The 14,718-nt window shown below is 36.7% G+C and overlaps 1 protein-coding gene across 15 annotated transcripts in view; it reads left to right on the forward strand.

Annotated features, from left to right (window-relative positions):
• Positions 1-14,718, forward strand: part of MYCBP2 (MYC binding protein 2) — a 205,796-nt gene that overhangs the window by 20,765 nt on the left and 170,313 nt on the right. For all 15 annotated transcript variants that reach the window (XM_048967518.1, XM_048967527.1, XM_048967539.1 and 12 more), the window contains exons 2-4: positions 4,936-5,011; positions 12,574-12,789; positions 13,902-14,055. In XM_048967518.1, the coding sequence (XP_048823475.1) occupies positions 4,936-5,011; positions 12,574-12,789; positions 13,902-14,055 (446 nt within the window). The remainder of the gene's footprint in view (positions 1-4,935; positions 5,012-12,573; positions 12,790-13,901; positions 14,056-14,718) is intronic.

Below are 14,718 nucleotides of genomic sequence, written 5' to 3' on the forward strand. Positions count from 1 at the left end.
TTTTAAAAATTTTAGCGTCTACTAGGAAATAAGTTTCTGAATTCACACTTTTTTCCCCAAAATTAAGGTTTTTATCAGCAGTAGAATGACTTGGTCTTATGTTTCACTTGTTGCTGTGACCTTTGGTAAGAAATTTCAGACATGAGTACAAGTTTAAGGGCCATCAGAACTTTAATGTGACTTGTGTTGCTCTTGTTTTGACTCGGCAGCAGGTACAGCATTTTTTTTTCTCCACTAAGCAGTCTTTTAGTGCAACATAGAACCTAGAACTTATGCAGATGTGAACCCAGTGTTAATGCAAAGTTAACCTGTTCTGATTAATTCAGTAACAGCACTGGGTGCTCAACACAAAACTTTTCTTCCTTCTCAAATTTAATGTCATGAATTGCAAATGAGGGCTGTTCAGTCGTAGGGGAAGAGTTCTGTTTGCATTTCCTCAGATCTTCCAAATAGTAAAAACAATGCTTTTGAGGTGATTGAGGAGCATCCCACTTGCAGTGCAGCAAATATTGTAACTGCTAGCTGGTGCTACTTCTAATCTGAAAAGAAATGAGGGAAGCATGCTGTTATTGCCATCTGCTAAAGATACTGGAAAGCTGAATAGAAGTTAGACTCATGTTATTTAAAAACTGTTGTAAATTGCCCAGCAATCAATTGTTGGTTTTCTTTTTTTGTGTGTGTGTGACAGCTGTTAAGAACTAAATATTTTCTGTCTGTCATGGTTTTATGATTTTTGGTTATTGGTATTCCACATCATAACATTATGTAGTGCACTGGGAGTAAAGTGTTAATGCTCTAGTTCTGGGCACCTGTTCAGAAGAGAAGAACTACGTACCCCAAAGGGCCCTGTGGTCAGAGATATCGCATTCTGATACTGTATATAGTAAATTAGTTTGTTTTTCCTCAGATAGTTGCCACTGTAATTATTTCAGGGTCCCCTGTTTCCCTTTTCCAGAGGCATGGATTTTGCAAAATCTCTCTGTCCTGCTAGTTACGGAACTCAGCTGAACCAGCCCATAAACCGTTGATACTTTATTTGTTTTTATTTTCAGTGATTTTTCTGAGAAGGCTGTAATAAAACCATGTGCTTATCCATTAGCTCCTCTTGACCCAAGAAACTTATTGTCAAGGTCTCCTCGTGTTCTGTACTGATTTGATTTCCTTTGGGTGCCGATTCAAAATTATGAATTCAGCCTCAAATAAAAAGGCTTGAAATTGTTTGCAGAAAATTTGCCTGAAACTTGCTGATAATTGAAAGTTGGTTTATTATACTGAGTAGTATCAACATCTAACTTGAAAGTTAAGAGCTTCTGTCACTGGAATTAAGTTGTTAATTCCAGCATAGAGTTTCAGGATCTTTAGAACTGTTGTTGGTTATCAAACTGTTGACAACAACTGACAGTCTATAGCAATTTACAATTGTTAGCCAATACAAGTTGACAATTTAGTGAGAAAATCTAGCCTTATCGGGTGTTGTTAATCTTCAGGCAGTAGAAGAGATGGGCTTGTAATTAAGTTGTGGTTTTAAACAGGAAATGACTCAATCTTCCCAACATTATTTTTCTTGAGTAGACCTGCCCATATATTATCTTCACTATCTGAATATTAAAATCTCATGATGTAACGGTATTTAACAGTAATCCTGTAGAAATCATATGTATTTTATTATTTTTTTTTCATTCATACATTGTAAACAGATGATTGCTTGGAACTGCTTATGAAGTTAGACTTGTTTCTTTGTTTGTTTTCATGATTAATTGCTTACTAGTTCTGAACTTTCTTTTAGAAGTGAATCTTAGGATAAAAATAAGCTTTAGTTTTTGGGATTTTTGTTAAATAAGCAGCATTTCCCAGGGGTTGGTGCCTCATCAACCACCTGAATAAATGGGTAGAGTTCACCCTCACAGGTTTGCTGATGATACAAAGCTGGGAGGGGTGGCAGACATGCCAGAAAGCTGTGCACTACTCAACAAGACATGAACAGATTTGGAGAGTTGGGCAGGGATGAACCTTATGAGGTTTAACTAGAGCAAGTGTAGAGTCTTGCACTGGGGAGCAATAACCATACAGGTTAGGGGATAACTTGCTGAGAGGAGTTGTGCAGAGAAGGACCTGGGTGTTCTGGTGGACAGCAGGTTGGCCACATGCATGAAGTGTGCCCTTGTGTCCAAGAAGGCCAGTGGTATCTTGGAATGCATTAAACAGACTGTGGCCAACAGGTTGAGGGAGGTGATCCTCCCACTCTACTCTGCCCTGGTGAGGCCACATTTAGATTACTGCATCCAGTTCAGGCTCCCCAGTTCACAGAAGACAGGGATCTAGAAGGAGTCCAGTGGAGGGTCACAAAGATGATAAATGGCCTGGAGCATCTCCCATATTGGGTAAGACTGAGTAACCTGCATCTGTTTAGCCTAGGGAAAGGAAGACTGAGGGGGGGATGTTTATAAATATCTAAAAGGAGGTGGGAGGTGAATGTGATGTGTAGCGGCAAGGCGATGAGCAATGACTCAAAACTTGAATATAGGAAGTTCTGTACTAACATGTGGAAGAACTTCTTTATTGTAAGGGTGATGGAGCACTGGAACAGATTGCCCAGAGAGATTGTGGTGTCTCCTCCTATAGAGATATTCAAGACGCGTCTGGATGCATATCTGTGAGACCTGTTGTAGAGTACCTACTTTGACAGGGGGGCTGGGCTTGATGATCTTCTGAGGTCCCTTCCAATCCCTGCAATTCTGGGATTCTGTGTTGTACACTTCTGTACAGAAAAATGCTTACCAAAATATGAGTATTATTCTGTGAAATATTTGCAAAGCTAGAAAGGAAAAAATGCTTATAATGTTTGCAGACTGGAATAAGTTTAAGAGTTTGTAAGGATTTTGGCAGGCAGGATTCAATTTCAAATGTCTTGACAAGAGAGGTTAGTGTTCTTTATAACTGCCTTATAAAGTTGTCCCTGGTAAGTGAAAATTGTGCAACACTGTCCTGTACTAAAAAGCATAACAGCAGAGCTAGGTAAAGAATAAAGCAAGCTCAGTTTGCAGGAAAATAATATCAAGCTTTTGTGGGCTGGCAAGGTAAAAGCTCGCATACAGTTAGGTGTGACCTTAAGGGGGGCACATGAGGCAACTTTTCCTCTGCTCAACAGTGAGTAATAAGTACTGCTTTAAATTGGTCAGTGTGGTTTGCATTTGATAGGAAGAGATAGAAATCCTGGTGGGCTCTAAATTCAGAGGATTTAGGATGAGAATTTTATAAAATGGTATTTGATCCAGAGTGGAAGATCGAGTGGCTACACAATGGAAGGGACTGCAGTGTTGTTCTTGTTTGGCAACAGAATAAGGACTGCGTTAAACTGTAATAAGGAATTAAAACTTGTCCTGTGTAAGAATAACTGAATAGCAAAACAGACTATGGAAGGTGATTATAGAGATTCGGACTTGAGAAATTGTGTGTTTTTTTTAACACTTCTCCCCTTCTTTTCTTAAATAGATCGGACAGACAGTTTGATGTATTTTCCTTTATAGCTGAATTGATCTTAGGAGGTCATCTATTTTCTCATTATAAGTTTTAAATTACTGTGATTTTTTTTTTTTTCTGATCACTGAAATGCTTCTTTGAACTCTGGGGTAATCGTTCCTTTTTATATTCAAGACTTAAAATTTACAAGAAAAGTGATGAGGTGATTGGTTCTCGCAGGAAGTGTCTTGAAGAAGAATATGTCTCCGTCTTCCTAATTTTACTGTTAATAAATGAGACTTTTACAGGGCAACTTTTTGCAGGGATTATTTGATTATTATTTTTTTCTGGCAGGTCAGTGTTGATAAAACTTTAGTTTCTAGCCTTTGATTGCTGGATCATGGAACTTGTATCCTCTTCAAATGTGAATGCTGAGAAAGTTGTAAGCAATATGTTTCTAGTCCATCAACATTTTTGTTTAGAACAAAGTTGTTCAAAGAAAATACTAGATTGCTTCAGTTCTCAGTCTCTTTCCAGTTTGGTATCTGTGATTTTTCAGCTTCCATACTTCTATTTTTCTAACTAATCGGGACTGTAAGCCATTTGAGTAATGTTTGAGTGGCACAGAGGAATGTTAGTAGCTTTCCAGTCTAGAATGAGCTGTATTCTATGTGGGTAACATTAGCTTGTTTTTGCAGAGGGCTTGCAGTCTGAATGGAGTAGAGAAATGTAGGGTAAGTTAAAATGCATACATCTCAGGCAGAATAACTTTGCTGATGGTATATGTATGTTGTCTTTTATTCTTCATGTATCTTCTTTGTGTATTTTTTAATTGTGATTTTTATAAGCAGGATAATAAATTGGAGGAGAAAAAGAATGTGATAGGAATGAGGTATGGGCAGAAGAGAATTAGAGGAGCATGGATTAGCTGGAGCTGTAGTGTGAAGGAATGGAAATTAAAAGTCTGTAAGTTGAGGGCAGAAGAAGACTTAGAAGTTTGAAAACATGCATGTTCAAAAGTTGCAGTTTCTCCCATCACCTGAACTCTCTGCCAAATGATGCTTTTTTTTTTTTTTTTTTTTTTTAAAGCTATCTTTTTGTTTTGGAAGGCTGAGTAAAGACTTGACAAAATGTGTCTTCTCACTTCTATCACTGGTATAATGTTAATGGACTTGTAATAGAAACAAGTAAGGTAAAAATACAAAATGGAGATGCCTGGGTTTTTTTTCCTGCACTAGCTAATATTCTTCTTGAAACACTAAAAGTAAAAATCTATGATCCAATAGGAAAGCATCATGTTTACAACCTCTGATTTATACTCTGAAATTTTGACTTTACTGGTTCTCTGCCTTAGGAAAAAAGTTTTAGAGGACTTATGACAATATTTTTTTCTTTAATGTTGCTGTTTACCTTGAAGTGAGGGAAGAATTTTAATTATTTTATTCTCATGGGGTTTTTTTGCTCTTTTTTTTTCAGGAGTAAGAAACTTTTTAGCAAGAAAAAATTGAAAAGGAAACAGAAGACTAAATTAAAAGTAAAAACACGCAACAAGGTATGTCTGTAACTAACTTAAAAAAACTCTGACTGAAAAAATGAAATAATTTCAATTGAGAGTTGTGAGAAGAAAACATTCAAGTAGCGATTTTTGTTGTTGTTGTTTTGGGTATATAACAGTCCAGCATTTTTTGTCTGTATACTGCTTTCTTTATGTCACTGTTAGTGATATTAACCTTTTTATTTTATGCTGAGCATTAGTAGCAAGCATAATTGGATACAATCAATGTTTTGTTCCTGGAGTATAAATGTAGGTAAAACAGTACTGATTTAGAGTTAAGTCTGAAGAGATGCACACCTAGCCAGGAGCTGGAGACGGCTGCTGCAGGATTAACTCCATGTTTGTTAAAAGAGAAAGGGAGCACTCTATGTCTAAGGAATTAATAGTTATCCTTGAAAATTCCTCCATAGTGAAATAGAAACTTAACAGTTTCTAAAATCTAGGTGAAAGTGACAGTATTTTAAATTATTGCTTTGAGGTAATCTTTTTCTATTACAGACCTATTATTTCTCAGTTCAAAGTAAGAGTTTTGAAGGAATTCTCAGGCTTACTCTAGGCCTGGAAAATTCTTCCTAGGTTTTCATTAAAATCAGTAAAGAGAAAGAAGCTAATCGGCAGAATGGTTTTGCAAGACAGTAACACTTTCTAGTCAGTTAAATGTCCCTATAATAAGCTGTAGGTTCCTTTGGCTGTCTTATCCTTATTTGCCAGATGTCCTGTAGCTACTCTATCTCAAGACAGATGACTTAGGGAGGGTGAAGCAAGCCGTCTTAATCTATTAAGTTAGTATTGCCTTTTTGGATACTTACTGGATTGTTCTGCTTATCTCAAGTAATGCAGCTTCACAGTAGAGCATAGAAGAGACTTATCTTCAAAACTTTTATTTTCACTGGTGGACAGTTAAGTACTTCTAGTCCAAACAATTTTTAATTTTCAGTCATTGAGAAATTAAAGCTTTTAGTTGTGTTTTCTTCATCCTTTTTATTAGACCCACTTAAACACAGAAAACCAAATTGGAAATTAGAGCAAACAGTGCAGGATGTTGTTTGTATGTTCTGTCTTGTGACAGAAATTTGTGCTTTTAAAATAAGTTAGCTCTTCATTTTTAATTACAGTTACTATACAAAGGGAAACGACTTTCTGTATACTTGTGCCCTAGTTGAACTACTAATTAGGAAGCTAAATCTAGAATTGCTGTTCCCCACAAGCTTCATAGTCCAATATATTTCTTGGATTCATTTGCCTTGGATAAATGGATGTATCCTTTCTAAATGGCCGGAAGATATGAATGTGTTAATGCCTGGCTCTCGTTAGTATTTATAAATATGGCGCTAAATGATCATCTTGCACATCATGACTAGGAAGGGTTGTTTCCAAGATTTTTCTTGGATTTAAAACAGCTTTTATAAAATGCTAGGTGGGATTTTTCCACTCATGGGAGGTCATGTTTTTTTTCTGTGCTTTGCTCTGTATGCCTCTATAATGTGCCATCTTTAAGGTGGACAAAACAGTTGTATTTGTCTTCAGATACAGAGGTGTAGAAAAGCACTCCAGCTTACTCCTGCTTGATAGCAGGAAATTGAATAGTTCCTGAAAAATAAAGTTGGTTTAATCTCTTTAGACTATTAAACTTCATTTAGGGACAAAATGTGGTGGTGGTGGTGATGTTTTGTTTTCTTTCATTCCCATCATGCTTTTTAATGTATCCGCATGCTTACCAGCGCAGAATAAACTTTATGGTCATTTCTGCATGGGAATGTCTAACAGCAGAAATGTTTTAGGAAAACGTGGGTTTGCATTTAAAGTTTCATAATACAGCAGATCATTCTGTATTTGAGTTTTTCATTCTGAAGAGGAGAAATAGAGATCAGTTTATTTTATATTAGCTGGAGTTTAAATATAGATGGCAGCTTTCTATTACTGTGCTATTAAAGGATGGGGGGGGACCTTAAATTAAGAATAAGCAGAAAAAAAAATATTGTAAGCTGATGACTGGATGTAAAAAATAAATCATGAGATAAAGAGAAAAATACTTAAATCAGTAACTTGGCAGTATTCTCAATGGCTTCTGTTTTACATGATATTTTGACCTCAACCCCTTTCAAAATGATGTTTGAAGCATTCAAAGAATTTAGATTTTATATTCTGTGCTGCACACAGGTTAGATCAGATCTTTATTCTAGTTTACCATGTTTAACGACAGATTAACTTAGCTCTGTTAGATATCTATTTCTGTCACATCTGAGAATAAGCCATTTTTGCAATTACCTGGTTGAAGAGAAAGGAAATTAATTGGTCAGAAAATAGGCTATGTTTGGATTTCGTCTTTTGGTAAATGAGGTTGTTTGAGTGGTAAACAAGTTTAAAAAAAGATCAGAGGTTCTGTTTTCCTCACTTCTTTCCTTGCGTGTATTAGAACATTACAGAAGGCTAACTGAGTGTTATTAAGTCTAGTTGCTCCGTTTTATGAAGAAAACCATTTCAACTGGAATATTTCTGTTGAAGACTACAAGATCTTTAGATGGAATAAGCAAAGCAGGAGGAGTGAAAGAGTTGCCCTCTTGTCGCAGTTTCTCACGGTGACCTAAGTTGCGGTCCACCCGGCCCGCAGTGGCCTGACAGTCTCAGGCCCAGCACCTGACCGAGTCGGTCCCGTGCTAGGCCTGAACCATTCACACGCTATTCAGCACACTGATATGATGAGCGGCAAGATGTCGCTTATTGCAAGTAACACACTCTTCTTATAGCTCTCCCTGCTGTCACAGTGCTACCAATCACCCTTGCTACAGTTATCTGTGCCCAATAGACGTGTAGCATGTCTTGTCTTGCCATGTCTCATCATGGTTTCTCATGAGTCAAGGAGCCCCTGCAGAGCCTGATGACTTCCACAGCCCCCTTTTCACGTATTCTGTTAACCACGCAAGGGGCCCACGCAGATCCTGTTACGCCTGGTGACCTTGACAGCCCCTGCTTTACGTATTTCATTGACTACATCTCTAACTTGCGTATTTTGTTAACTACACCCTCTATGTTAAGAAGTGGGTAGATTGTGAAGAGCTGCCTCCGAGATCCTGCTCATGGCTCTGAGAGCTTGTGCGTTAAAATCTGGGACCACACTAATAAAGGGCATCTGTTGGTCAAGAACTGCTACAGGCCACCTGATCAATGGGAACCTGTAGATGAGGCCTTCTTTCTTCAGCTACGAGAGGCATCATGCTCACAGGCTCTCACTCTAGTTGGGGGATTTTGAACACCTTGACATCTGCTGGGAAAACAACGTGGAAGGCTTCAAGCAATCCTGGAGATTTCTGGAATCTGTTGAAGATAATTTTCTGGTCCAGATATTGGGCAAACAAATCAGAGATGAAGCATTGCTAGACCTGGTGTGTGGCAGTGTAGAGGAGATTGAAGGCAGTTTGGGCTGAACTTGTAATTTTGAGTAATAGAGGCCTGGCAAAAAGCAGAGTCAGGACCCTGAACTTCAGGAGAATGAACTTTCAGCTGTTTAAGAAACTATTGCATGAGATCCCCTGGGAAGCTTTCTTTAGGATGTAGAAACAGAATGAGATGGCAGGATGTTAAGGACACCTTTCTGAGAGCACAAGAGCTCTCTCCAACCCCCAGTGTAACAAACAAAGTAGCGGCATCATGGCTGAGCAGAGACCTGATGGTCAAATTAAGAGTAGGAAGGACACATACAGGCAGTGGAAGCAGGGATGTGTGGCTTAGGAAGGATACAAGGATGCTGTCTGGATGTGCAGAGATGTGATCAGGGAAGCCAAAGCACAGATGGAACTGAACTCAGAAAAATTTATGAAAAATAACAAGGGATTCTACAGGTACGTTTGTCTGAAGAAACATAGGCACAAAGTGTACCCCTTCTGATAATGAGAAGAGAGAACTAGCTTCAACAGACATGGAGAAAGATGAGCTACTCAACAAGTTCTTTGCTTCAGTCTTCACTGATAGGCTTCTCGCATCTACTTGAACTTCAAGGTAGAGATTGGGGAACAAGTAAGACAAAATGAAAAGGAAAAAAAAAAGCTCGCTGAATGAATATTTGAAGTAGGAAAGCAGAAAATTCTTTTTTTATATATCATTTCTATCTCTGAGTTTGTAAAAGAAATCAAAGAAAATGTTTCTTATATAACCTATCTATTGAACAGGTAGTTTTGTACAGGAAACTACAGATATTCTGATAACTATAATCACCTAAATTAAAGCCACTGAAAGACTTGAGCAAATTGATTACTGATAAATTATCAGTGGTTTTTATCTTCTGATAAAGTTTGCAGAGAGAAAGAAGAACATGAGGATCAAAGGTACCCTTCCTACTCTCCAACATGGAATTACGTGTCTTGTTCTTACTGTGCACTTTTCTTTTGCCTTGATAAATGCTAAACATTAGTATACATTGACTTATATTTTGCTTTTTTCCTCTAAATAAAAGATAGTAAATATTAAAGTTACACCCTCAGTTTTAACCTGTTCTATCAACCAAGCAGCTTACTGTTCAAAATAGGATTTATTTAGTGGAGTCAGAAGGCTAGTGGATTTAAACTGCCAAAATGAGGTAGTGTATTTCAAGATTATTCTTAATGTGCATTATCATGATTTGTGGCTACATTTGTCAAGTGTGTAACAAATGGAGTATAGGATGATCCTAGTTTCAAAGAATTTATAGCTTTCAGAAACGAGGTATTTTGGGAGAAGTGAAAATATGAAGATGAATGTTAACAGTGGGTCTGCATCACAGCTATGTAATTCTAGTTCTGAGTCATTCTTGTGCTGTACTGTCTGTTTAGAGATTGCCTGTAGTGAAGTCTATATGGGAGGTTTTAGTCTGTTGTGTACTTTTGCAGAAGAGTGTGACATTAAACAGAATGATTGAAGTAATTACTGTTTAAAAGCTGAAGCATTAGGTAAGGAACTTTTTAATAGTGAAGTATTGAGAATAAGGAATGAGTTTATTTTTGAAAATTAGTCAGCTTATTATTAATAGGCAAGAGAACAGGCATTGATATTTTATCTAGCACTGTAATGTCTAAAATTATCTGTGCTGGTGAGATGACTTTGGCAGCCTATTTCAGAAGAAGTGCCTATGAGCTACAGAACTCAGAACTGCTCCAGAACTTAAGCTGTTCTGGAATAAAAACTAGGCTGAACTCCTGGCAAGAAGGAACTGGAAACTCATCGCTGAAGTTGTAATCGCAATATGTGATACTAATTAAATGAGTGAACTTCACATAGAGATATTTGAAATGACCCTGATTTTTTTTCCCCGTGTTTATCAGTAAAATAGGAAAATGCTTAATAAATTCCCTATTTTTTTTAACTAGGGAAATTCAACTGAGTTAGCACTAAAGCTGAAAGCTGATATTGTATATTTGTTTTATCAGTACTTGCAGAAGTTTTGGGACAAGTATGTGAATATTTGACAGGGAAAAGAGTCGTCATACCTCTTAATTTTCTGATGTCAAATGAATTCTAAGGAACGTAGTAGTCATTATCTAGTAGTTATTATCTATAGTAGTCATATTGATACCAGTGTAAATCTATTTGTGCAGTTTCAAATGGGAGTATTTTGAGTTATTGCACTGTGCAATGTCTTTTTTTAATAGCATCTTTAATAACATAAGGATACTTACGTTCAACAAGGACTAAGCTTATGTTGCCTTTCATTCTTTAATGGCAGAAAATCCGTTGTGCTTAAAAATCTACTTTTTCTTCAGGTAACTTCTCATATTTTGTCTTTATGTTTTTGTGGTGACTGATGCTGACTCAAGTAAGAAAGATTAGCACACTGCATTGGATAAAATGGCATAAACCGTTGCTTCTTAATGTCTCAGCTTGTAATAATTTTGTAGTAATTATGGAAAAGAAAGCTATGCAAATATATACCAGTGTGGTTTGAATAATACTTAAGTACAAAATAAAAAGAAATTATGTAAATGATGAAATATTATCAAGTTGTTGTGAATTTTCTTTTAAGTTTTGCAACATATGGTATTAAGTGCTCTGATTTAGAAGCCTGTGTGTTTCTGCTAATAATTAAAACAGATGTGAAGGAAAAAAATATTATTCACTACTGAGGTTTGATGTTCAAAGCTGTGGCTACCATAGAAAAATAAACCGTCCCTTTCAAATACTTTCTTATTCACTGATTCTCAAACTTCTTTCCCCTTAATCTCTCTAGTTTATGGTTCTTTTTTCCAACCCTTGCTTTCTATGCATTTCCACTGTAACCTTTTTCATATCATTGTAATAAAATTTGCTGTGTACTCGCATGCCTAATGAATGATTTGGTTCACAATATTTGCCCTCATTTAGAGAGAGAGTAATGAAAAGGCTAAAGCCCTCCATGTTCACCACCTCTAAAGACTACATCAAACAAAACAAAATAACCTTATGGAAGTAATCATGACCCTGACTAGTCTAATTGTCCCCCACATTTTTCTAGACTTACTCAAGTGAGGTTATCCTACAAACCTAGGTTTTCCCTCCTTAGTTTGTACCTTTTGTCTACACCAAGATGTTATAGGGAATTCCTTACATACACACCAAATACCTTAAGCCTGTTGTTTGTTGTTTTGGTTTCTTTTTTATATCATATATATATGGTCTTCGGTAGTTTGCATCCTAAGAGAAAGTATAACCCTGACTGTTTTATTTGAGGATTTTGATGGTTTTAAAGTCTTCCTTTTGCTATGTCTTACTTTACTAATGCAGAAAAGGATAGTATGCAGCAGAACTCAAAATGTTTTTTCCTAATATTTTTCCAAGTTTATGTTGACTATTTCCTAATAGTTTTCCAAGTTAATGAGAGCCTGATGGTTCTTCTCAGCAGTGGCTGGCATTAATGTACCGGTAGTAGATTAAAAAGTGAAGCATAAGGCAGGGTGTAGCTAATGGTAGTTTCTTGAAACAGTTTCCCAACTCTTTGTGGTTCAGAGCTTCTGAGGACAAGGTGGGGTTCTGTTACGTTACGGGTCTCTACAGATTTCTTTTGTTTAGTAGTTTGTCCATTAGGTTTTCATTAATTTTCTATCTATGTGAAGCTGCTAACTACAGCTCCTGCCATTTGTTTTATTTAATGACAAAACAATTAATGTTATTTTTAATTTCTAACATACGTTTAGCAAACAGCTTAAATCTAATAGATTAACAGCTACAGTAAATAATGCATTTTAAAAATCATTAATAGTACTAAATCTGATACAAAGGTAAATTCGAAGATCTACTAGTCACTTGTCTGTGGCACACATTTGGACCCTTCTGTAGCCTGCACTGCCTTTGCTTTTATCATTTTCCATCTCACTGTCCTCATCACATCATGAGAGGTAGGGACTAAAGCCAGATGGAATATACTGAAGTTTCTCCCTCTTTCTCCTTTCTTCTCTGCCTGAGATATGATTCATATCTCTACAGAAAGTTGTCACTAGTTTGAAAACTACTTGGTCAGCTGAGTGTTGAGATGACAAATGTAGCAAAGTTAGAAGTTTAAACTGCAAGACAGAATTTTTCTTTTTGTTAAAATTCAATCTTCTTGTTGTTTTCAGGCAGAAAACCTAGAGAGTACAATAACTATACCAGATATCAGATTACATAGCAATCCTTCAGCTTTTAATGTTTACTGCAATGTCCGGCATTGTGTATTGGAGTGGCAAAAAAAGGAAACATCTGTCTCTTTGACGTCAAAGAACAGTGTACAGAGTGGGGATTCGGACAGTGATGAAGAAGAGGAATCCAAAGAGCCACCCATTAAACTTCCAAAGGCAAGTAACTCTTTAAAGTGTATCGTGTGTGTAGTCTGAAGTCGTTAGATTATGTTGATGAGGACTTAACCAGTGGGATGCACAGCATACTTGCAAGGGGAATCTAAAAGGATAATGTTATTATATATGTTAGAGAATATATCAGTAAGAGAAATGGAATAGTGTAGTTTTGAAAAAAGATGAGTTAGGAAAAGAAAAGATATGAAAACTCATTAAAGTAAGATACTGCTATGTATAGTTGATGACAAGGTAGTTACTATAATGGAAACTTAAATCACTTTCTCTGCTGTTGTTCATGTGTTAAGTTCACTGCTTTCTCCAGCTATTAGTCTTCTGTCTGGGAATAACACAAACTTCTTAGTTAATTTCAGATATACTTTCGTTTCAGTAACAATATTTCTAAAAATATCCCATATGTTCTTTAACCTGCATGATCAGATTTTTGTTCCCAATAGATTCCATGAATGTTTTCCTCCAGTCTTCCGATTGCATGGAACATAAGGTGTAACTTGCAGGAAAATTGTTGTTGAAGACTTCATTTTCCTTTCTTGTCTTCCTTCAAAAATCAAGCAGGTTCTAAAATAGTAACTTCTGAAAGATAGGATTTGAAATAATTCGAATGACAGAGAAGATATTTGTAAGGCTTCCAGCATGTATTATCTCATGTATTATCTCTAGCTATCAGAACAGATCTGTTTTGTTGAGTGGCAGTTCTATTAACAATTTTGTTATCACATTTCACTATTCTTAAGCTTTCAGTCAAGGGTGAATCGGAGGCTCTAGACTCTTCTGCTGACATCCTAGCCTTAATGTTATTTCTGTAATAGAAATGCATAGTTAACTCTTGTAGACATGCTTACTTAATTGTAATGCTCACTTCTCTTTCATCTTCATAATGATTAAAGTACTGGCTTTGAGTAGACAGTTAATGGAACAGTCAGTAGAAAGAAATGTAAGTATAATCTCAGAATATTCAGGAATGCTGAAAGGGAAAGCTAAGAGGGGCTGTAACAGCACTTTAACAGATGTTGATATTGAAGAGCCAAAATGATCATATTAACAGATACTGTAAAATATCTGGTTTTTTTTTTTTTTTTTTTTTTTTTTTTAAGATCATTGAAGTTGGATTATGTGAAGTTTTTGAACTGATAAAGGAGACCAGATTTTCTCATCCATCCTTGTGTCTCAGGAGCCTACAAGCCCTACTTAATGTGCTCCAGGGACAGCAACCAGAAGGCCTGCAGTCAGAGCCTCCTGAAGTACTAGGTAATGTCTCATTCTTCCCCACCACCCTATCTGTTGCTGGGTTCAACAAAAAACAAATAGTGTCTAACAAGTTTTTATGATACAGTAATATTTTTTCTTTATTTAATATGGTTGTTAATGCTTGTTTTCTTCTCCTGAGTGACTGACTTTATTCTGGAGTGTAAATTCAATTATGACATATGTAACCCCTGTTTCTCAGCATTAATCTATTGTGCCAAAATTTTTCTTCTACAATGTTGTATTTTCTTGTGTAATGTACAATTTACTGGAAACATAAGCCTTAACAGTCCTATGATTTGCTTGCTATATTGAATGTACAAAATGCTTGGTCTTACGGGGAAGATTCTGTAGTGAACTTCACAGAATCACAGAATGGCCAGGGTTGGAAGGGGCCTCAAGGATCATGAATCTCCAACCTCCCTGCTGCCAAAATCCACATCAAATGCCCATCAAATCCACATCCCTCCAATTTGGAGATAAGGATGTGGGGGGCAGCCATGTCAAAGGCTTTGCTCAAGTCCAGGTAAATGACACCAGTTGCCTTACCCTTGTCCACCGATGCTGTCACTCCATCATAGAAGGCCACCAGACTGGTTAAGCATGATCTTCCCCTGGTGAAGCCGTGCTGGCTGTCTTGGATCACACGCTCATTTCTCATGTGAT

The sequence above is a fragment of the Lagopus muta genome, chromosome 1, assembly GCF_023343835.1.
Source record: "Lagopus muta isolate bLagMut1 chromosome 1, bLagMut1 primary, whole genome shotgun sequence".
NCBI classification, from domain to species: domain Eukaryota; kingdom Metazoa; phylum Chordata; class Aves; order Galliformes; family Phasianidae; genus Lagopus; species Lagopus muta.